Source organism: Cebus imitator, unplaced genomic scaffold, assembly GCF_001604975.1.
Source record: "Cebus imitator isolate Cc_AM_T3 unplaced genomic scaffold, Cebus_imitator-1.0 Scaffold313, whole genome shotgun sequence".
NCBI lineage: Eukaryota > Metazoa > Chordata > Mammalia > Primates > Cebidae > Cebus > Cebus imitator.
The window spans coordinates 1,340,760-1,365,833 of record NW_016107628.1 but is presented as its reverse complement, the minus strand read 5'-3'; the positions used below and the strand labels follow the sequence as shown (position 1 = coordinate 1,365,833).

General features: G+C 38.0%; 1 protein-coding gene across 1 annotated transcript; it reads left to right on the top strand.

The window, feature by feature from the left end:
• Positions 1-14,652: 14,652 nt before the first annotated feature.
• FCER1A (Fc fragment of IgE receptor Ia) lies at positions 14,653-20,173 on the top strand. The gene is made up of 5 exons (XM_017503669.1): positions 14,653-14,744; positions 15,172-15,192; positions 16,255-16,509; positions 17,950-18,207; positions 19,714-20,173. The coding sequence occupies exons 1-5, from the start codon at positions 14,690-14,692 to the stop codon at positions 19,896-19,898; spliced, it is 774 nt and encodes a 257-aa protein (XP_017359158.1). The 5' UTR covers positions 14,653-14,689; the 3' UTR covers positions 19,899-20,173.
• The last annotated feature ends 4,901 nt before the right edge of the window (positions 20,174-25,074 follow it).

Sequence of the window (25,074 nt, the reverse complement as noted above, 5' to 3'; positions counted from 1 at the left end):
AAAAAAAAAAAAAAAAAAAAAAAAAAAAAAAAAAAAAAAAAAAAAAACCACACACACAAAACCAAAAACCAAAAACCAAAAAACAATCATTAGTGTAAACTGGCAACCAACAGAATAGAAAAAAATTTTTGCAATCTACCCATCTGATAAAGGGCTAATATCCAGAATCTACAAAGAACTAAAACAGATTTACAAGAAAAAAACAAACAAACCCATCCAAAAGTGGGCAAAGGATATGAAGAGACACTTTTCAAAAGAAGACATATATGAGGCCAACAAACATATGAAAAATTGCTCATCATCACTGATTATTAGAGAAATGCAAATCAAAACCACACTGAGATACCACTCACACCAGTTAGAATGGTGATCATTAAAAAATCTGGAGACAATAGATGCTGGAGAGGATGTGGAGAAACAGGAACACTTTTACATTGTTGGTGGGAGTGTAAACTAGTTCAACTATTATAGAAGACAGTGTGGCGATTCCTCAAGGACCTAGAAATAGAAATTCCATTTGACCCAGCAATCCCATTACTGGTATATATCCATAGGATTATAAATCATTCTATTATAAGGACATATGCACATGTATATTCATAGCGGCACTGTTTACAATAGCAAAGACCTGGAATCAACCCAAATGCCCATCGACGATAGACTGGACAAGGAAAATGTGGCACGCATACATCATAGAATACTATGCAGCCATAAAAAATGATGAGTTTGTGTACTTTGTAGGGACATGGATGAATCTGGAAACTATAATTCTCAGCAAACTGACACAAGAACAGAAAATTAAACACCACATGTTCTCACTCATAGGTGGGTGATGAACAATGAGAACACAGGGAGGGGAGCATCACACGTTGGGGTCTGTTGTGGGGGGCAAGGAAAGGACAGTGGGGGGTGGGGAGGTCAGGGAGGGATGTGGGGAGAAATGCCAGATGTAGGTGACAGCGGGATGGAGGCAGCAAGCCACATTGCCATGTGTACCTGTGCAACAATCCTGTATGATCTGCACATGTGCCCCAGAACCTAAAGTACAATTTAAAAAAAAAAGACAGCAGCATATACATTAAGACCAAAAAATAAGAATTTAAGAAAGAAATTGTTCGGGCCATGCATCCATAAAAAAAAAAAAAAAGAGCAATGAACAAAAAAATATAGTCATTGACTTCAATAAGGATGTGATAAGGAGCTAGACCAGGAAAGATGCAATTTTCATTTATTGTGATGCACGCTATGATAAGGTTAGAGTGGAATAATATGGGAACAATAAGTAATCTTCTGGCATCCATTTTAATATATAAATTGCTTACATCCACCAGAAAGTGAAAGCCATAAGGAAATGACTGGTCTGGTACATTTACTGTTAAAAATGAATGCATCACATTCTAAGTTATTTTGTAAGTTTGAGTAATGTCTCAGAGACTGGTCAGCTCCAGTGAGTTTACCATCGAGATCTAGGGCTTGCATGGTACAGACACAGTCCCTGGATCATGGGGGCTACACCAAGATTTTTCTAATTACTAAATTCATTGGGCTATTCTTAGTTCTTTCCCTACTTGATAAGCGATGCATTTAACACTATTAATCACTCTCCTTCTTAAAATGCTCTTCAGTCTCGGTTTTGTGACACTGCTGTCTCCTGGTGTTTCTACTGGAGAGGAGTTTACCAGACGTGGTCATTTAGAATGTAGTGTGCATCCATCAGTCTTCACGGCAGAGGGGATGGTGAATGTTATTTAGTCTGGTGATTCGGTTAACCTGGGTTGTCAAAAGAGCCCTACTGCACTGTTGTCGTTTCAGCATGTGATCAACCCAAATATTTAAGATAACATCCACTCACTTTATCACATCATTATCATTTAATTCTCTCTGTGTTACTATCTGGTATATTTTGTTCAATAATTTGTTCACATTTTTATTGCCTTTCTACCCGGTTGGACTATAATAATCCTTAAAAGCGCTGGTCCTCTCATCCTGTCCTCAGTCCTGTATCTTCAACTAAAGCAGCCACAGAAACAACAGGAGCCTCATAATTTAGTACTGCATTTTCCAATAATTAATTGCTTAGATCTGTAATTCTCACAAAATATTCTGTGGGGTTGGGGCTTCTCAATCTCTAAAATGAAGCAATTTAAATTGATTATATCTATAGTATTTTCCTTTTTAAAACTTTTCCTGTACTTTAGGACTTATGATAAAAACTGATTAGGAAACTGGAAATAACATGTCTTCCCCAAGTCACTTATAGCAAATATCCCATGGTTACCATCAATCCTACCATCTTTCCACTATTCTGCCTTCAACTCCTTTCTTTGATTTCCACTTTCAAATCTATCGGGACTTCCTGCTGCTCTTTCTTTTCTGCCAGCTCAGAGTCAGAAACACAGAAGGCAAGGTTACTATAGATCTTGAACTGTCAACCTGGCAGGCCAGGTAGGAGAATGAAGGACTCATCAACTAGCCAGCAGCAGTCACTGCTCTTTGGAAGCCACCTTGGGATCAAATTGTCCAAGTAACTGAGCTATTACCTTCTTGAAACCCTGCAATTCTAATAGCCAGAAAACATCTAGATGTTGGATCTGCAGAGGACCTTAGCACACTTGTAGTACAATCTTTTCATTTCATACACACAACTATGTTGAAAGAAGTCTCAACTTGTGAGGTGTAAACATGAAATCCTCAATTTTTAAAATTACTGCTACTACTGTGGACCCATTCTTCTTGGATAGGAGTCTCCCTTAATGACTACTTAGACTAATTCCATAAGCTTTTAATCACTTTATGTTTCTAAAACAGTCTCACTGGAGTTCTTAGATGCAATCAAATCTAATTAATTCTGATTTGATAAAATTAATCCATTTAATTTTTCTTCTATTCAAAATTTTTTTCAGTCTCAGCATCCTCCACCCATCTACCACCGAGCATATGTTAAGTTTATGGCTCAAGCAACTTGTCATGTTTTGGGAGGTAAAGGGTGATGGCCACACTACTCACATGTCTCCCTCTTCCCAATATGAGCTCCTTCCTTGAGAGAATGAAGAATAAAGCAACTCTCCATGGTGTATTAGCTGCCAACTCCTTGTTTTATTTTAACTGCCATTCCTGTGTGTGAACACTACCTCATAAGTGGAGGTCAGATTGGGGTAGTACAACATTTTTGCTAGTTGTCATCATTTCTCTAGCATTATTCATTGTTCTTTCTCATTTGGAGTGATTCAAATGTAGGTGCTCTCATGGGAATACCTTTACAGGTTCTTCAGAAGAACCTATGTCCTACGCATCTGCACAGCAAAAAGAATGACCTATTCTTTTATGTTTCAATCAATTCTGCTTTCCTTGGCTCTTGTTGTAGGCTGCCCACTCCACAGCTTCTTGTTATTAAAGTTCCCCTCATCTAAAGAGTGTCCCCTTTGAGGGAGAGGGACAAAATGGCTTAAGTTCTTGTCACTTTCCTTTATGCCCACCTAACCCAGGGGGTACTTAAGTGCCACACAGTGGAGGCTAACTTCTAGCACCCTCTCTCTCAGCTCCATCACTTCTAACCTGCCTTTTCCTCCATCTCTAGCAATGTTAGATTCTCTATCAGTATCTTGCTTCATACAGCTTAAGGCAGAAGATGACCATAAGCACTCGACTTATTGGAGGGAATAAGTCAGTTATCCTAAATGTTGTGGCAAAAGTGTTGGAGCACCTTGTTGAACGACTTTCTTCCCCATGTTTAAAACCTCTACCATTCAGACCTCTAAGCTTCAAATCTTGGCTTTGCCATTCACTAGTTGTATAATCTTAACTTCTCTACCTCATTAAAAATAAGGATTTTAAAAATACGCTGATAGTACCTATTTCATAGGATTCCTATGAGTATTAAATGGGATAAATCACAATTCCTGAATACAGTGAGTGTTCAAATAATATTAACAATTACCATTGTTGCTCTTCTGTGCTTATTTTTTTGTTAGAACACATCCTAGTTTCTCCATTATTATTTCTGCCTACAGAAATCAAGTTTTTAATAAAGTCAATGTGGTTGGGAGGAACTCCCTTTTTTTGCATTTTTGTATTCAATATAGTATTCCATATATTGCTATGCACATGGCAGCTGCTTAACAAATCAAAAAATACATTGCAGTTTCTCTGATATAATGCATGTTTCTGAAATGCAAATTAGCCTATATGCTATTGGCAAGCCAAGCAATAATGTCAATATAACGCTGAAGTGGGTTGAAACAAGATCTTTGTTTCTAGCAAGTTAATATTTTGGACTACCAAGGAACAGCTAACACAAATCTTACTATCACAGTGGAACATGGCAAGAAATAGAATATTCTACACGATAACTATTCACTTCAAGGTTTTTCTTGCCTTAGTTTTACCACAAGTCTATCTTGAGCATGTTTATTCTATGGTTTTCCCTTGCTTTTATGTATTTTCTCTTTGTCATCTTCTTTCACCAACCATTGAAAAAGATCAAATCCTATATTTACTGTTAATTTTATTACAAATTTAACATATCTTTTTAACTGCATAGTTTATTTAGTAGAAATACTAATGTTTATGTTAGTGCTCTGGTTATAGGTTTTGCATAAACTATGATAGTCTTTTTTTCTCTCAAAGACTTGATATTTTTAGTGTATTTTTGCAGAATGCAAAACAACTTTAAAAAATAAATATGTGTTACATGTTATGGCAGAAACACCTGTGTTATGCACAAGGAATATTTAAGTTAGATCAGTGAAAACCACTTCTCCCTTCTTGATTATGCAAAGACTTAACTTCTTCAATTATTTAACTTATACTTCCCTCATTCCCTCTGTGCTTACTGAATTATTCCTATTAGGTAACAAATACAATCTAGCATCTTATATAAAACAAAAATCTCCCCTTATCCCACATCTTCCTATCCCACCACCCTATGGCAAAACTTCTCAGAATACTGTCTGCACATGTTGTCTATACTTCCTTGCTTCCTATTCACTATTTTTTTTTTAGCCCAGTTCAGTTTGGTTTTTACACATATTACTCCACTGAAATTGCCATCGTTAAAGTCCCAAAATCTTCCATATTGCTAGATTCAAAGGATACTTGTATTCTCTCATTTTACTTCCCCTCTCAACATGATTCAATATAATTAACCATTTCCTCTAGAATTGTACTCTTTTCTTAGCTTTAGTGACATAATTCCCTGAGAGTTTTCCTACCTTACCAGTTGTTTTCTCTAGTCTCTGTTCTGGGTCTTCTGATACCCATTTTCAAGATGCTGAAATTTCTTAGAGACTTTGAGATTTTCTCTGAGACTTTCTCTGTTGCTTAACTTACCTTTCTCCCTCTTCAGCTGACCTCATCTTACTCAGTGACTTTAACCTATGCCGGTGATTCTCTACTTTGTAACCCTAATGCAAACATTTCTACTGGTCTTCCAACTTTTTTTTTTTTTTTGTAACTTCATATTTAGCACAAACACTTAGATATAATAAAGATGCTTCAAACTGAAACACTTTCGAACTGGAACACTTGGTCGATTTCTCCCCCAACTCTAGTACTTCCCTTAAATCTAGTACTTCCTCAGATTTCACCACATAATTTTTGTCTACCCAGTTATGATAGCCAGAAATTTAGGAATCACATTTTATACTTCCTGTGCCCTCCAATCTGTCAATAAGTCCCATTAATATCACCCCAAAATATATCTCAAACCCATCAACTTTTCTTTACCTTCACTACCGCTTCTCTAGACCATCTATCACCATATTTAGACTCTGAACCATTTCCCAATATCTGCTCAAAAAAATATAGATTACATGACTACATATCTACCTATACATAGATAGATAGACATTGAGAGAGTGTGTGTATACACATATAATATACACATACATGTCTATGGTTTGAGTTTTCATACCCTCAAAGCTCGTGTTGAAACTTAATTTGCAATATGGCAATATTGAGAAGGGGGGCCTGTAAGAGGAATTGGTTCATAGAGGCTCTATCCTCATGAATGGATTAATCTATTTATGAATTAATAGATTGATTGAATAATGGGTTATCATGGGAGTGAGACTGGTGGCTCTAAAAGAAGAGAAAGAGGGACCTGAGCTCACGCACTCAGCACCCCCTTGCCATGTGATACCCTGTGCCACCTTGGGACTCTGCAGAAAGTCCCCACTAAAAAAGAAGGTTCTCACCAGATAGGACTCCTGACCTTGGTCTTCACAGCCTCCAGAAATATTTTTTTTTCTTTATAAATTTCAGTCTCAGGTATTCAGTTACAGCCATAGAAAATAGACTAAGACATACATGAAAGCTATCAAACTGTATTAAGCAAGGGAATATATATATATGTATAGATATATATATACATACACACTGTGTGTGTGTGTGCATTATTTTGCGTCACACAGTCCGATGGCTCTTCTTTAGCCTTCAGATAAAATCCCAACACTTTTTCGTGTTCTATCAGGCCCTCATGATCTGGCCCCTCTGTGTATCTCCAATCTCGTTTTATGCCATTGGCCTTCCTACTCGCTATGCTTCAGTCCTTATGTCCTTCTCTTAATTTCTACAATTCTCCACAGTCTTTCTTGTTATGGGGATTTTGAACTTCCCACTGCCTGAAATATTCTTGTTCCAGCCTTTGTCTTGTTTCATCCTATGAAGTCTCTGCTTAAAAGTCATTTTCATTGAATGGCCTTTCTTAACCACCCTATCTAAAATAAGTTACCCTGGTATGTCTACAGAGCAACATTATTTACTTTTTACAAACGTTAGTCACAAGCTGTCACTGTTCTGTTTGTTTACTTATTTTCTATTTTCTCCAACAGAAAGTCTACTCCCCAAGGGAAAAGATCTTGTCTGCTTATTATCTCTCTTGTATCACCAGCAAATGACCTAGTGCTTGGAATATAAGTATTTGCTGAACAAAGAAATGAAAATATATGATGAATAATGTTCCTATGCTGAAACTAAATTTTTGTGTTAGGTTTAGTGATAGGAAGATTAAGTAACAGGTCTGTATCTACATTTAAGTCATTTCTTTATTTGTCCATAATTCAAGCTCGGGGATTGCCTGTTTGGAAAAGTATGTTGTAAAAAATGCTATTAATAAACTTCAAGACATAGTTCGCTCATTCAGGAAAATTAGAAAATATAATTAGCCAAAATTCTACCAGCAAACTATGCTCATATGCTAACTTTAATAAGATAGCCCTTGATAATTCCGAATAGTTGTCTTTTTCTCTTAAAGATAAATTGGCATCATGACATTATTGAAATATATAGTTGACTGGTATACATTCAATTTAGGAATTGAGAATATAAAACATTATTTATTTTACATCTCTATTATAGACTTCTAATTAACTGTTGCCCCTTGGGTCATGCAGAGAAGATTTTCTTCATATATCTTTCTGCAACATGACTGTGCTATTACCTATGATAAAGAGAGTGGTTTTGTGTTTGGCAGCCGATTCTATAGCAGGCCCTGTGTCAGTTCCTTCTTCTGTGCACTTGGCTGTATTTGAACAACATTCATTCACAGGTGCAGCATGACTTTAACTTGTCAGTCACTAGAGGCAATTGTAAATTGCAAACAAAAAAAAAGTAAATGTAAATGTTGAAATAAAGATGGAATTTTTGGTTATGAAATAGTCATCCAAATGATCCATAATATTTATATTCATTTATCACTAATGAAAAATTTACACATTTTCTAAGTAAAAAACTTACAAATTCCTGATTATAAGAAATACTCTTCTATGGGAATAGCCACCAACATGTCCCAAACTTTTTGTCACTGCATCTATTTCTAATACTCAGTCTAATGTTCTAATCACAGACACTCAATAGTCATTCGTTTTCTTGAACCTCTACGATAATCTGCAAGTGTTTCCTGTTTTGGAAGAGACAAAGGAAAAACTGTGATGAATATCACTGGAAACTGCATAGGCTCAGGACCTCTATTCCATCTTTCTCTGGCCCTTTTTTCTTCTTCAGAATTTAGCAGAGGTTTTCAATCCTATCAGATCACATTTGATAGCATGCATTTATTCCTGTGTTTGTAAGGCATAAACCTGTAACCGTACTACAAATAGTGAGAATATTGCTGTGAAATTGCATATTCTATGCATCCCCAGCTACCAATAATAGGAAATAAATGGTGATCAATGATGCTAGAGAAAAGAATAAATTATATTTCATTTCCCTATAAAAATAATATTATAATATCTCTGATGAAGAGGACATCAAATAGCATGTAACAACAATATGTTGAAAAAGAAGTGGATAGTGGGATATCTGGCAACAAATGAATGTTTACTTTTTGATGGATTTTATAATGTTTATGTCATTTGTTAGCTGGTATATTTTGCAATCTTTTGTGATTAATTTTCTTGTTCTAAATAGTAATTCTAATATCTAATATTGTATTCAACATTTTCTACTCAATTTTTTAAGGAGGACCCCTTAAATTGTATAAATTTCAGCCCCTCAAACTGAATCCACCCCTGCTATCTATACACACATGTATTTTTTAAATCAATAAAATTCCCAGTTTTAATATAAAGAAAAAATAAAGTGAAATAACTTTATAATAAGAAACTATGTCCTCGATGAATGTGAGTGTTACAAAAACAGACTGATAGGAGAATGAGGTATTGGTGACACAAATATCATGAACAGTGCAGCTACAGGTGATCTGATTTTCTGAAACAGTGAAAAATTCAAGGATATTGTTTCAGTAAAAGCCAAGAATAATCTTTCCTCAATATACATGGTAGTTTCTTTTCTGTAAAATCCAGTATATATGAGAAGTGCAAATGATGCTTTTGTGTTTATTTTTCAAAGTCATGTTTAAGGCTTAGATAATTATAAAATATCTGGCTGCACACTGAAAAGATGTGCAGAATCAGGCCAATTATTTAGTATGCAAGGCTACCCTTGGTATTGCAGGGCATTTGTTTGCCTGCTAATGCTACAGATGTCTCCTGTATACCCATCATTGAAACAAGCAACCCTCAATAAACACACATATTCTCACACACAAATTCATATTTCCTAAAGGCCTTTTGTAGGTGGTAACACAGAGTATGATTACAAAGGTTCAGAATGCCTCCTGCTCCTCCCACTGTTCCCACTCTCACTCATACCCTCTCTCACCCACTAGAAACACATGGGTCACAAAACCGTTTAGCCAGGGTCCTGAAAAATTAGGTCTTCAAAAGTTGCCTATTAAAATGCAAATGTCCTCGTCTGGGCTAAGACCTCTTGTCCTTATCTGCTAACAGCATAAAGGATTCCTTTAAGAGATGTCTGTTTCCATTTTGTAACTGTAACTCTGTAAAGAAGCATAAAATAAACCTGGCCTGTAGTACATTCGGCTTAAGGGCTGACTTAATGGAGATTTCTCTGTCTAGTACCACACCTGGAAATGACCTTCAAACTTCCTAACCCCACCTCTGCCACAGGCATGCATGTGTTGGAGGTGTGGGTATGGGTATGTGTGTGATGATGTCTGCCTCATTGACATGACTGCTGCTGTGTGATCCTGGCTGCATCCTGTGAGAACAAGGTTTTGCATTCTGGACCCACCAGTGGCCTTCCAGGTTCTTCATCCTAAGGACAGACCAGGAGCATGGGAAAGGAGACTCTCTCTCTGCTGCTCTCAAGACTAACCAAAGGCTTCTTGCAAAATAATTATAATAGTTGTGAAAACTAACATATGCTCTGTCTTAACCAGTTCACCATATTAACTCATTTTATGCTGACAACCACCCTTAAGGTAGGTACCATTACTATCTCCCTTTCACTGGTGAGAAGGCTGAGGCAAAGAGAGATTGAATAGTCACAGCTGAGACTCAAACTTGAGAGCTTATTCCTAGTCTGGACTCTTAATTAATCTTGCACTTAATTTCTTTGAAAATATCTATGACTAAATTTTTATTTTTATTCTTTTAATTTTTAAAAATTTAATCTAATATTCTGGTTTTTAAAAAAAAACTTTTTTAGCTGGGTATGATGGCACATCCCTGTAATCCCAGCTTCTTTGGGGGCTGAGGTGGGAGGATCACTTGAGCCTACCGGTCAGAGACGAGCCTGGGTAACATAGTAAAACCCTGCCTCAATTTTTTTTTTTTTAAAGCAAAACTTTTTTATACTCCCACTTTCCTAAAGATCTTCCTCGGTGGGCTTATACTATTGTGCTCCCCATTCTGAAGAAAATGTCAGCTCACTTAACATCTGTATCAGTTGGATGACATGAAGGTAAGTTTGAAGCCCTTTGGGCTTCTTGGCTGGAATATACTATTTATAAGGCAGAGGTCATGATCAATTTGTTTGAGCCCACTTTAGTTTCAAACTGTACCCTTAACTACAAGACACCCCAAATATGCTTTATCGGCAAAGTGTGAGTGGCTGATTATCTTGAAGACAGGCAGCTGGATATCTAGATGCTCACACCTATGCACTATAAAAGAGTGTAGATTATGCTCAGTTATATGCCTTGGATGTTTTGTCCCCTCCAAATCTCATGTGAAATGTGGTCCCCAATGTTGGAGGTGGGACCTAGTTGGAAGTGTTTGGGTCATGGAGGCAGAACTCTTACGAATGGCTTGGTGCCTCCACCATGGTAATGAGTTCACATGAGAGCTGGTTGTTTAAAGGAAACTAGTACCTCCCTTTTCACTCCCTTCTCTAGTAGTCCTGGGAGTTTCTGTTTATTTCTTTTGGATTTATTACTTTTAGACCCATTCAAGTCAAGACAAGAAGTAACAAACATTAAAGCCATTGACTTTCTTGTGAAAATCTAACAGGCATTCAGCACCTGCTATTGATGCTCTTTCTTGAGCAGAAACTCCTGTTTAGGGTGGCAAAAGAAGTAAACGCAGCTGATACCATGCTGGCCCTAATAACATAGAGGAAAAAAACAAATTCATGTCTTCTTTCTTTTTTTTAGGCATGTCTATGAAATAGACGTAGCTAACATGCCAACAGTGCCAACATTGTGTGCTGAGTTGAGACGTCATTGCCTGCATCAACAAAGATAACTTATAGAACAGGAAGTTGGTTTAGATCAGTGATTTCCTATTTGTAGGTTATGGAACCTGGGAATCCAAGGAATTTCTGCATAAGGGCTATGAATCCATATGCACTTAATCACAATGTGTAGACTCAATGAATAAAGATATCTTTATCTTTCACCTATCTATCTTTAACCTGTCTGTCTGTCTATCTATCTATCTATCTATCTATCTATCTATCTATCTATCTATCTGTCTGTCTGTCTGTCTGTCTGTCTATCTATCATCATCATCATCTATCTATCTGGTCATGAGCATGGGCTCTTAAGCCATATTGCCAGGTTCAAATTCTAATTTCTTTACATGGCAACTGTGTGCCCTTGGACAAGATACTTAACCTCTTCACGGTTTAATTTCCTTATCTTAACTGCATAGAGTTGGTAGGAGGAAGAAAATAGATAAGACATGTTGCATAGTTAACCTTGTATTTGATCCTCAGGGAGAGATGAACGTTTATTAGGTACATAAACATCATGAGCAGACAGGCATTTTGTGCTTTCATCATTTCATATTCGATTTTTTATGGACCTCACCTGGTTTTAGAGACCTTTGGAGTGAGAAAGAAGCCAGCAGATTGAATTGGGTTTTCTGCTTCCCAATTCTGGAGAAGGCCACAAAGGCCAACATACTGTATACGCTGAGGCTTGATCCTCCTTCTGCCAGCCATGTCCCAAAACACAGAAGTTCCTGCCAAAAGCCTCTCACCCTAGATCCAGCTGCAGGAGCACCTCAGAGTACTCAGTCCCTATAACTCACACACATCCATTTGTTTCATTTTTATACTGCTGCAAAATGAAATATAGATTAAGGCTTCCAACATCAAATCACAGGTCCAAGTTTGGGCATGGTGATGCCTTTTACGTAGTGAGCATATGTGTATCTAGAATCAGAAGCAAGAAGTGAAACTTAGATACACCCTATTCATTTCAGTGAACCCAGGATCCTGATGTGGACAGGCGGAATATGAGAAATTAGCAGCACACTCCACCCAGATAACGGATATGAAGCTTGAAGGACTTTTAAAATATATATATATATATAAGATTAAAAAAATATGTGGAATTCAACTGTGTATCAACCCGTTCTTCCAGGATGGCATAGAGCTCTTGTTTTATCTTAGTGTTAATGTATTCCTTCTGAATTCTTGTTCTGTTCTTTTGGGTACCTGTAGTTATGTCCCATGGAGGTTAGGGTATGGCTCATTCTTTCTGATGCTGATGTTAACGGTTTGCTTTTTTTTGTGGGGGGGCATGGGCTGGGAAGGTGGGTAGTTTGGTTTACTTTTTAGGCTTTAATGAGCTGGTTTTATTGGAGTGCTAAATTTTGCTGTTACAGCTGCCAAAGCACTTCCTTTATTTCAATACTGGACACTTAAGCAAAAGCTTTGGAATGATAAAGCCAAAGTTTCAGAAAGCTTTAGAAATGAAAGTGTCCTCTCTAACTCCAAAGCTTATAAGCTCCGAACTAGGAATAGTACCTCTCAGTGAGCCCTGCACCATCTCCCATCTAAGCAGGAGCTATTTAGACAATGACTTCAGAGGAATCCTTTAAATAGACTATTTGAGTCATGGTAAAATGACTAACTCTGAGGGACAATTTGATTGCAGGTTCACTGTCCTAGGAAAAAGGAAATCAAAATATTCGCTGGACAAAATCTCAGCAAAGTGATAAAGTAGAATCTTTCCTTTTCTCTTCCAAGGTTTAGGGATTCAAATATTACCCTCTCACAGTACCTCAAAAACTACATCTTCCTTAATTCCTCCTCCTTCTCTTCTCCAATCCTACCCAAAACTTTTCTGCATTCTGTTCTTTCCTGATTATGCTCTCTTCTTCATAACCATGGAGAGGATTGAGATTGTGTAGATAGATTAAACTAGCATAAGGTGCTCCTTATCAAATAAAGCATACTATATAGGTTGACAAGAACCTTAATCCAGTCAAAATTCATATTTCTCCTACAAGTCTTTAACTAATAATGGTAATAAAGAAGGCATAAGTTGTATTTATTGACCATCCTTGACATGCTAGATGCTATGCAATGCGTTTTACTTCTTCTTTATCTTATTAAATTTCATAAAATAACCATGACCTAGATCCCATTATCGTCCCTATTTTACAGGTAACCTTTAATCACATAATTATGAGGAATATTTGAATTTAGAGCTTTAAATACAATCAACTTGTACTTTTCAAAATAACTTGCTGTTCCCTTTAAGGTCTGTCACTAAAACATAGCATGTCCTGGGCTCAGTACCTGACCTTTCTTATCAGAAACTTAAATTCCTATTTATTAACTTTTTTCGCCCTATATTTTCTAATTCCATAGAAAGCTAAAAGTTTTTGGTTAGATCTTCATGTAGAATGACTTTGCTTTCATTCAAGAGGCTTAATTCCGCAGTCTGTGAGGAAAAGCATGGTATGATAGAATGGTGCCTCAAGTGCTTCAGATGTGAAGTGGGTTTAAGTGTACAGTCCCTGTCATCTTCAGAGTTTTAGTAAAGATAAGACATAACACTCATGTAAAAGCAATCTTTGCAAATGACAAACCGCTATAGACATTTACAGAGTTTTCATCTCCAGTATCATTATTAATATCAGATCCTGGAAGAAGGTCCACCTTGACCTCAAGCCAAAAAACAGAAGAATTAGTCAAAGGAATCCTGGAGAAACGTTCTGCTTTGTATTTAAAGGAGAAAGTGTGATTATGCTGGAAAATTATAACACTAAAAGTAAACAAAAGTTAGGAAGTAAAATAAAATAAACCATATAGCCTAGATCACGGTAAGTAATGGTTTAATGTCTGCCTTCCTGTGTTCTGAGCCAGAGTAGGGCACAGTAGAAAAAAAGGAGTCTCTGAAAATGTTTCCGATTTGGCTGGTCAGATAGCGGATCATCAGTGAATCAGATGAAAATTTGTGGATTTGTGGACTAACTGATCAGCAGGAAATTAAATAAGAAAAGTGTTGGTAGCTCTGGTGAATCTCAAAAGAATTTCAGCAGTTGCTGGCCATGCTTCTGAACATGCATCATATGACTAAGAGTTTGACTTTGGGGTTAGATTTTATGTGTTTGAACCCCAAGTTAGTTATTTGATAGGTGGCACCCTAAGACAAGTTGTTTAACCTCACTAAGATTCAGTTTTCCTATTTATACAATATAGTGATGGTACTTACTTTATAGGATTATTGTGACAAATAAATAAAATATCAGATTTATTTAGCATAAAACCTGGCATATGTTTGGTATTTAGTAATTCGTTGCTGCTGTTTTATTCTGCTCTCCCTTGCACCCCACTTTTCTAAGTTGTAAACTAGTTGTACACTGATTGACAGATTAAGAAAGGCTTGTGACTGTGCCAGACCTATGCCTCTCTCTCACCAGATATATGTGGAGGTGGGATAGGGAGTAGAATAAGGGGGTAAACATTAAATTGCCCAGTCTGGCACCATCCTGAATATTATCTCTGAAGAAAGAAGCAAAACCAGGCACAGCTGATGGGTTAACCAGATATGATACAGCAAACATTTCCTTCTGCTTTTTGGTTTTAAGCCTATATTTGAAGCCTTAGAACTCTAAAGCACAGTCAGTACCAGGAGCCCATAAAGAAGATGGCTCCCCTCATGGAATCCCCTACTCTACTGTGTATAGCCTTACTGCTCTTCGGTAAGTAGAGATTCGATTACCCCTTCTGGAGAGGCCCAAATGAATGTGGGGAGCAGCTGGGGTAGGAACCTTTACTGTTTGGGTGGTGACTTTTTCTAGGACATGTGCAAACTATGGGGCATTTCCCAAGGACTCTGTAGTGGAGGCAAACTAGAAAGCAGAGTCAAGTGGGCTGAGCAACACCTACAGAGGAAGCCAGGCTGAAAGCTTCGTTCCTTGCATTTGCTCTGGCATCTTCCAGGGTGCAAATTTCCTACCAAGGAAATGGGGATAGAGGAGCTCTTTCTTCCCTTGATTCTGATTCCTGAAAAGATGATTGGTTCTTAAAATTCCATGGAGGTAGAGCTCATCCCCACATCCAGATTCTAGTTTTCTGGAGATACAGAAGACTGATGGACACTAACGTATCCTCTCCGGACTTTTGCAGCTCCAGATGGCATGTTAGCAGGTGAGTCCTTCGTTCTCATTCCCTTGGTGTTTCAACATGTCTGGGCATTGATCTCTTCTCACTAGTTTCTTCATCCCAACACTTCTGCTTTCTAACGAGTATGAATCTGCTCTGTGGCCAAGCCACTTTCCCTCTCCACTTTGCCTTGTCTTTCTTCTTTTCCCTGATTTGTTGCATTCTCTCAAGTCACTCTCTCCTCTGTTTCAGTCAACAACCATGTCTGTTGCACATATACACATCTCATCCCCTCTCCTAGACACTTTCACATAATCTCACTCAATAGTTACATTATTATTATTATTGCCATTTATAATTGAGGATGCTGAAACTGAAACTCAGTGATTTGCTGGTGGTTACATGGCTAAGGAACTGGGTTCCAACATAAGTTTATTGGATCGAAGTCCAGTTCTCTTTCGACTATATTATCCCTTTGTTATCGCCATGTATCTACCTCTTTGGTCTCTGTTCAAATTTGCACTATATCCCCTTGTCCCAGGAAGCCATTCAAGACTGATTCTCTTAGTGATTCTCACTACTTTCCAGAACTGATATATATTTTTCACTCTGTATATACTTACAATTAAATAGAAATATTTAGAGTTTGGGAAACCTTGTATTTCATCTAGTCCAATAAGTTTATCCATCCATAATTCACTCATTCATTCTCACAATAAATATTTAATGTAGCAGTGGTTGAACATGGCAGGTAGTGTTTCTACCTGAAAAGAGATTGCAGTCCTCATTTACAGATACTAAATTGAAATTAACGGAAGTAGAGTGAGTGAGTTCAAATCACATAGTGAATTGGTTTCTTTGTTTTTACATCTCTTGCATATGTGTTCCGTCTTTCTCCCGATGTTGGGCATTCCCTGGGGCCACACTACTGTTTTCTCAGTTCTTTAATCCTTCTCTTAGAAATCAAAACAGGGTCCTATCACCGACAGTACAAGGACAGATTGACCACTGGTTGTCTGAATACTGCTACATTTGTACTTTTAAGCCTGGACAGTTTTCAATGACTTTTTTTCCTTTATATCTCTTCATATTTTTATCTTATTCAAGCCCCTCAGAAACCTATGGTCTCCTTGAATCCTCCATGGAATAGAATATTTAAAGGAGAGAATGTTACTCTTACATGTCATGGGAACAAGTTCTATGCAGTCGATTCCACAAAATGGATCCACAATGGCAGTGTTTTAGAGGTGACAACTTCAAGTTTGAATATCGTGAATGCCGACTTTGAGGACAGTGGAGAATACAAATGTCAGCATCCAAAATTTAATGAGAGTGAACCAGTGTACCTGGAAGTCTTCAGTGGTAAGTGCCAGGGATATGGAAATAGAGATCTCTCATGTGAGGAATGGCCCATCTAAAGATGGGAAAAAAACAAGTTATTCCAAGGGTTAGGACACCAGAGTGGGATTCAAGGCCTCTCACTTAGGACCCCGGCATCTCTCTTGTTTCACCTGCTTTCCTTTTGATTACCATATGCCTTCTTTCAATATTTTAGTCATCTCTCAATACTATTCCTCCACCCTATTTTCCTCTGTCTTTTCTGCCTAGATTCAGGTATATATCATGTGGTCAAACAGCATGACATATATGTAAACATTTCAAAGAGCTGTATATCTGAAATAGCATCAAAATGTTTGACTTAAAGTTTTGCTCTGCATAATTCACATGCCATGACCGGAATATTAGGTTGTACTCTTCGTTATGAAACATACCTGGATACATCCCTCATGTCCTCTCGTGTTACTTAAGAACATATTTCACGCTTGTTTCATCTTTATCACTCTCCTACTGCCAGCAGTTAGTACAGCATGCTTAGGCACATGTGGCTTAATCAGCAAATGTTGAGTAAACAAACTAATTATTTCGAGTAGTGACCAGCAGGTCTTTTTTAGACACTATATTATTCTCTCAGGTGAAAAGAGATGTTTCGACCTCCATATGTAAGTTCCAAACACAAACTAAAGCAATGTGGAATAGCTTATTTCCTTGAGTAGGTTCTAGAGAGGTCCTCAAGGATTGGTTTTAAATTAAATATGCTTATTATGCTAGCGATATTTTCTTTCAAAATTCTCCTTTAGTTAATGCTTTTCAATTTTTACAAAAGCATTAACCATAGAATGTGATTCTTGTCTTTCACTGACTCATTACTGACAAATATTTGTTGAGTACGTACCAACTCCTAAGCATCGTGTTGGGCACTGGGAATAGTATGTAGAACTAGACAGGACCCCTGACCTCCTGGAGCATATCACTGTATGGGAAGAGGACATTAAATAAATAATTACAGAAATAATTAAATTGTTCATGTTCTGAAGAAGTTTTTGTAACAACTATAATTAAGACTAGAACTGGGAAGTTTCTATAAGGTAAGAGAGGACAAAATAGACACTCTCCTAAGCCAAAATCCCTGAGACAGACTGTTTATTTTCCCCTAACCAACGAGAACTGGCAACAACAGATGTGAAAAGAATTCTGGCTTTCAAGTGTTCCATGTACGGACTCAGCAGGGAGGTCTGAGAGGCTCTGTGGCCCAAGGCTGACTTTTCAGGAGGAGAAAGGCTTTATCAATATAGAAGACAGGCTCTAAGCACTATTTTGTGCCTTTTAAAAATTCACTTTATGAGCCAAAAAGTGGGTTAATGATAACTTGTAGTTTCTGACACATGATCTATGTATGGCTCCCTCTGATCTATCCATTCATTCATTTACTGTTAAATAAATAACATAATGAATGTTCTTCAGACTGGCTGCTCCTTCAGGCCTCTGCTCAGGTGGTGATGGAAGGTCAGCCCCTCTTCCTCAGGTGCCATGGTTGGAGAAACTGGAATGTGTACAAGGTGATCTACTACAAGAATGGTGAAGCTCTCAAATACTGGTATGAGAACCACAATATCTCCATTACAAATGCCACAGTTGAAGACAGTGGCACGTACTACTGTGTGGGCAAAATGTGGCAGCTGGACTATGCCTCTGAGCCCCTCAACATTACTGTAAAAAAAGGTGAGTTGGTAAAGGAAAGGAAAGGGCATCCATAGCAGGGGAGGGAAGAGACGACACCTGAGCCTGAGTGGTTGCAGCTTGTAGAAGGGGAGCACCTGTGATACACTGGAAAGGCTACTAGACTTGCAATGAGGAGGCCTGGGTGATAGTATATATCTCAATCTCTAAGTCCTGGCTTGTTAAATGGTGATAGTAATACCTGCTCACACCATGGAATTGTTATGAAGATTAATGTGGTAATATTTGTGAAATGACTTTGTAAACTGTTAAGCGCTACCCAAGCATAACAGATTGTAACTACTATTTTGATCTCAAAGTCATCTGCTGCTCCTGTGGAGAACACTTATATATTTATCAAATTGAAAAAAAGTTTCAAAGTTGAAAAAAAGGATGTAAAAAGCATGAGGAGTTCATTCCAGCTTAGGGGGGCTGGGAAAGAAAACCAGCAAGTTAGTAAGCTGTGTGCCTTTGTATTGAGGGAGGAGGGAATGGAATTGATATGGAGAGGGTGGGCAGGTGGACTGCCTCCATGGCCTGTAAGAAAAACTGCTCTCTCCAAACTCTGTGTAAGAGAGGGAACCTTTGAAATATTCTCCTTGCAAGGAGAAAACTGGACTTTTCCTTCATGCACTTTGTACATACTAATATCTAAAAAAATATGAGGTGAAAATACAGAATTAGGCCCTAGCACTTCTCTGTTAAGTAATTTGAGACCAAAGTGCTACGTACTTGTATCTAGGCTTCTGGTATCTTTATCTGTAAAACACAAGATTTGGTCTAGATTCCATTAGAACCATTTGAGAACTTAAAAAAATGTATTGATGATCATGTCTCATCTCTTGAGATTCTGATTTAATTGGTTTGGGGTGCAGCCTGGGTGCCAGTATTTTTCAAAGATCTTTCACATAATAGTAGTGTGTAGCCAGTGTTGAGAATCACTGGTCTAGGTGATCTTTAAGTGATTTTTAGCTGTACTATTCTGAGGATCCATAATTTGAAAATAATCACAAAAATTAGTACAGTATATAAACAGACTAACAGAACCACAAAATGATAGAATTGGAAGGCAATTTAGTGCAATTTCTTCATTTTGCCTAACAGGCATGTAAGAAATGATGATTAGTTAATTGAGTAATAGGCACTGATGACCACTGCCCTCACTTTATCTCCTTTCCACCCCTTAATTTTATGTGAATGCTGGTCTTGTCAGTTCCAAAAGGGGGTTGTCTTTCCTATGATCTTCCCCCTTGGGCATACTGGCTATAGTAACTGTTAGACAGGAGTTATGAGGAAATGCTCAGGATTCTCTATGGCTCCAGGGAGCACCAACAGAGCAACTCAACCTAGTGTTAATCTGAGGGTTTTCTTTATGCTTCTGGATGCCACATCATGCTAAAAATGAAGGACCAATGTTGGTCCTTCTCTTAGGGAGGATGAACCTCTGAACCTCATTCTTCAGTTCCCAATATGAATTATGTTTCTTGTTGAATCTGTGTTCTACTACAGCTCAGCGTGACAAGTACTGGCTACAATTTTTTATACCATTGTTGGTGGCGATTCTGTTTGTTGTGGACACAGGATTATTTATCTCGACTCAGCGGCAGGTCACATTTCTCTTGAAGATTAAGAGAAACAGGAAAGGCTTCAAACTTCTGAGCCCACATCCTAAGCCAAACCCCCAAAACAACTGATAGAATTACTCAAGAAATATTTGCAACATTATTTTTTTCCAGCATCAGCAATTACTACTTAATTGTCAAACACAGCTTACAATATATATAGAAATGTCTGTGCTGAAGGATTTATAGAAATGCTTCATTAAACTGACTGAAACTTGTTAAGTGGCATGTAATAGTAAGTGCTCAATTAACACTGGTAGAATAAATGAAAGAATAAATAGATTCATTTACTAGCATTTGTAAAAGAGAAGTTCAATTTCAATAAAATAAAGCCATGTAACAAAATGCTTCTAAGTATTCAAGCCTTGCTGATTGTTTGTTTGTTTTCTTCTAAAGGCAAGAATCATAAAGTTCTAGATTAGAAATGTCCTCTCTTGACTGTTGTAAGTACATTCCAGGAATGAAAAGACATAGTAGGATACCAGTGAGTGCTTTCTCTTTAACTTACTATATATGAACTTTCAGTTCTTGGCAGAATCAGGGACAATCTCAAGACATAGGAGTCTCAGGACAAAGTATAGTCCAGGATTCCTCTTCGATTGTTTTTACCCCTCCCAAATTTATATCTTGAACTTATATCTTGTATCTTTACACAGCACCTGAACCAAAAATTTGGGGGTAAATTCCAGCAAATAATAATAACCAAAACCCTCAGCTCTGAAAACAGTCCAGGACTGAATAAGATTTTGGGCAAAAAAAACTAGAGAGTTTTGGTTTATTTTCCCTTTCATTTTTTGTCCTCATCACATTCATTGGAGGCTCAGTCTTCTATCATGGAGTAAATGAAATTAAGTTTCTACCTACGATTTATTTTTTGAATTTTTTGTAGAGATGGAGTCTTGCTATGTTGCCCAGGCTGGCTGCAAACTCTTAGCCTCAAGTGATTCTCCCACCTCAGCCTCACAAAATATGGGATTACAGCTGTGAGTCACTGAATCTAGCCAACTGTCTGCCTATTATAAAGCCATCCATTAGAAAGAGACTAAACCATACAGAAAAAGACATGAATTCAAATCCTGACTCTTCTACTTTATCGATTTGAAATCCGGGAAAATCTTCTTACACATCCATGAGCTTTAGTATTTCATTTGTGAAAAAAAAAATGATAATAATCATCCTGTCCACCTCTTAGAGTTCTGAGAATCAAATAAGAGGCTTATTTGAAAGTTCTTTGTTAATTGCAAAGATTTATACAAATTTAGGAGCTTTCAGCACCTACATGAGACTAGTCTTTGCCACCACTACCTCCTACCCCATGAGCCTGCCCACAGAAATATTTATACTCAGGGCTTAGAGAAAGCACTAAGGAAGATGGGCAACATATTGTTAGTGCTGACCCTGGATTCATGGAAATCAGTGAGAGGTCAGAATTCCTATAGGTTACCTGTGTCTTAGAACAATTAATAGTATGAGGGTGAGTGTCTGGGGAGAAACACTGAAATATCCATGAGACCCACAAGTCCCGTTTTTTCCAAGGAATGTTTTTGGGCCACGACGAAGAGGGAAATGACTGAAACGTTTTCCCGTTCTTTTTAAAACTTTGAATAGGGATCTGGTATTCTTTCTTCAAACTCTCCTTCACAAAAAAAAAAGTCATTTCAGAGAGGCAAGAAATGGCCAGATTCCCAGTGAATACCCTTGTCACTTAGCTTCATGTAGTAAGTAAGTCTGGCCAATGGAGAGGAGATTTCTCCGGCAACAACAGGCCAGACAAAGTTTTCCTAGGAGACTCCCTGGTGTCGCTTCAGGATGCTTCCGCTGCCACCTCAACAAGGTCTATCTTAGGTTTCAGCCTTGGGACCAGCCTTTCCACCACACCTTTCTCCCCAGTGCTCTACACAGCACATCAGCATTCCAGGCATCAGGCTAAACAGTAATTTACTCCGTTATTTCAGACAAGGGTTTGAGGCCAGTGATTCAGAGTTAAAAAATGAGAGATATTTGATATCGATAGAAAGTCCAGGATTGATCAGCTTGAGATACATTTTCTGGGAGATTTTATAGGTTCTTGAGAATCACAATTCACTTTTATTTCCCCTTTTTCCTCACTGCAAGATTGAGGGGACTATGGACAAAACACAGATTTGGATATTCAAGCTGCTAACTAGCTGTGATTCAGCCAAGTTATTTGCCAGTCTCTGAGATTCTATTCCTTCTTTGTTAAAACTGGGAGTCTGGTAGAGGTGGTCTCAAAGGTCCCTTGGAGCCCAGATAGTTTGTAATTCGTTACTTTAAGTTCACATGTAGTAATTATCCAGGCACTAAGGCTTAGAATACATTCCCTGAGAAGCTCCAGTGTAATTTTTTCCTTCATCATCCACACATTGGTCTCTTTTTTCACTGTACTCTTCTATGTACAGAATCTAAATTCCACATTTGTACAGACCTACCCATTTATTTCTACCCATTTTCTTCTTGATAGTCATTCATCTCTTGCTCCAGAGGGAATCTAGAACATAGAGTCAGGGCTTGAGTATTTTGTGAACCCCTAAATTATGGCATTTATAAAGATGCCTTTACACATGAAATATTTTCTCCTATCCCAGAGATGGAGTACATATGTTATAAAGATGGTTGGAATAGAACTAATTCACTCTAGATTCACCCTTGTTGCCCCCTCTATCACCTCCTGTCTCTTACCAAATTGGTCAAGACCAGTTCATAGAGCAAAATTTGCTCTCCCATGGATCACTGTTCCAAATTGGTAGATAAGAATCATCATGAACTCACAACAGTTAGGGGCTAATTTTCTGAAAACCAAGTCAGTACCTCCCCACTGGTGGCCAATGGAAGATAATCCCCTGTGACCACTTTCAGAGTGGTGACTCAGACAAATGATACACCTTGTCAGCATGTTGGGGATTTGAGTATTTGAAGACAGATTCTGCTCTTTCCCTCTTCTCATTAAATGGGAAATGGTGACAGTCCAGAGATGAAAGTGTTATGCTGAGGATAGCAGAGGCACCTGCCAGCCTAGGACTCTAGATAATCTTAGAGAGTGGGGCTCTCTTCCTGCTGTAGCTGCTCTGCCCAGCTCTGGACAGCTACTTACCAAGCCCAAGTCTCTATCTGGAACTTCCTCGACCACTGCAACGTTCCCACCACAAAGCTTTTACTCTATGAACGCGCTCACCACAACAATCAGCTTCACTTCTATATTTTACTTATGACAATGACACTCTTCCCCTTCTTGAAAATTGAATGACATAAGTCTTCTTTAAGTCTTTCCTGTTATTTTCAATTTTCAAGTATCATTGACAACAGCCAGCAATCTCTCTGCAAAGTAGCGGCAGCAGGCTGCAATGAAATGGAAACTGCTCACAGATAATTTTTGAAGAGAAAAGAATGACTTCCTATGGATTCTGAGAAAAGTTCAGATTTTAATTTTTTAACCAGTTTCCAAGAAGATAATACTGCACTGCTGCCAACTAAATCGAATCACAGTAAATATAGTTCAATAAATAGAATAAAATTATTTTAAATTAAAATATAGGAGTTACTGATCTGCCTTTACTTGAATATATCAAGACTGAAAAATTTGAATTCTTCACTTACATTAATGGCGGTTTTAGAAATGAGATCCTAAAATGTTGCAGGGTGAGGTCCTCAGAAAACAGACACTGAGACAGAGATTTGAACACAGCAAGTTTATTAGCTCTCAGTATCTATACTTGTGAAGAAGTGAAGAAAACAGTATTGGGCAAAAATTAAGATGTTGAAATGTGATGTAGCCAAGCAAAAACCTCTGGAGCTGGGAGAGCCCTTTGTAGTTGTCTTAAGGCGAAGCAACACCCTAAATTGACAAATCACTAGAGGTAGTATATCCCTAAGAAGGGAGCATGACCTTGGAAGAAGCGGCTGTTTAACAAGGTGGGTGGATTGCCTGAGGTCAGGAGTTTGGAACCAGGCTGGCTCACATGGTGAAACCCTGTTCCTATTAAAAATACAAAAATTAGCCAAGTGTGGTGGCAGGTGCCTATAATCCCAGCTACTCAGGAGGCTGAGGCAGGAGAGTTGTTTGAACCCAGGAGGTGGAGGTTGCAGTGAGCTGAGATCGTGCCACTGCACTACAGCCTGGGTGACAGAGCGAGACTCCATCTCAAAAAAGAAATAAATAAAATAAAACAAGGACAATCTTGAAGGGGAACTCAACTGACAGCCATTAGCGCAAGGTACTCCCAGCAGCTGGAGGAATGCTTGTGTGGGTCCTGAGGGAGTGCAATCCAGGTGATGTGCTACAGCATTCACCAAATACAACTTCAGATAGAAGACAGTGTGGCACTGGCCAGCAGACCTTTACCCAGTGGCTGCTAATTACATCAAGCAGAACTACTAAGCATGAACTATTAAGAAATAAACTATATCATTTCTAGAAATCTGGAGACTAAAACAATGATATCTTTTATCCCCAGTCAGACTTCACATGACAATTTTTTGGCAAAGCAAGACATGTTAACTTAAAGAATTTATTTCAAATGAATTGTCCCATTTTCAGCATCCTGCAGACTTTCAGAAGTGATATCTTGCCTCTGCAGGGTCACTCCATTGGATTAGATGGATTGTGGATCCTGGAGGAGTGTATTTGAAACTCAGGGTATGCTTGTTCTTCAGTATAGAAGGCCAGAGTGCAGTAGAAAGACGAGAGATAGAGTATCCTTCCTTGCACCAGCACATATATTTTCACCTTCTGTGATGCTCAGACATAAAATGCTGTTTATAACTCAGGTTTAAAGTTGGGAGTATAAAAGAAAAAACTTCTGAAAATTTACCCCTGCAGGCTTAGGAGCTCACTGGAAAAAATTTAAGTCATGCATCAGGTTTCTGTTCATTAATAATTCTTTTCAGAAGTTGTAGTTAAAGTACTTACGTTTATTAACACTATTACAGAGAGTTTTATGTCAACCTGGCAAAATGAACTATACTTTTGCTGAGCCTTTCAACCTCCATCCTTTTAACTCTTGTGTTGAATGTATGAAAAGTGTTAACCTTTTCAGCATGTTCTTCTTTTCTATCTGAGTTTTCTGATCTGAGCATCTGAGGAGTATGGACAGTTCAAGTCTGTGTTCTCTGTAGTTGATGCTTTTTGGCTTTCCTACATCTACACTCTTTACTACTGGGTCAGTTAGAGCAATTCCATCAGCTTGGAAGGTCTGTCTCTAGCTTTTTTTGGTTTGTTTGTTTTTTGATT

Bases quoted from the DNA above. Each gene is read 5' to 3' on its own strand.
- FCER1A (XM_017503669.1), top strand. From the start codon at position 14,690: ATGGCTCCCCTCATGGAATCCCCTACTCTACTGTGTATAGCCTTACTG. The intron at 15,193-16,254 runs GTGAGTCCTTCG...ATCTTATTCAAG, and splicing joins TCCAGATGGCATGTTAGCAG to CCCCTCAGAAACCTATGGTC. The intron at 18,208-19,713 runs GTGAGTTGGTAA...GTTCTACTACAG, and splicing joins CAACATTACTGTAAAAAAAG to CTCAGCGTGACAAGTACTGG.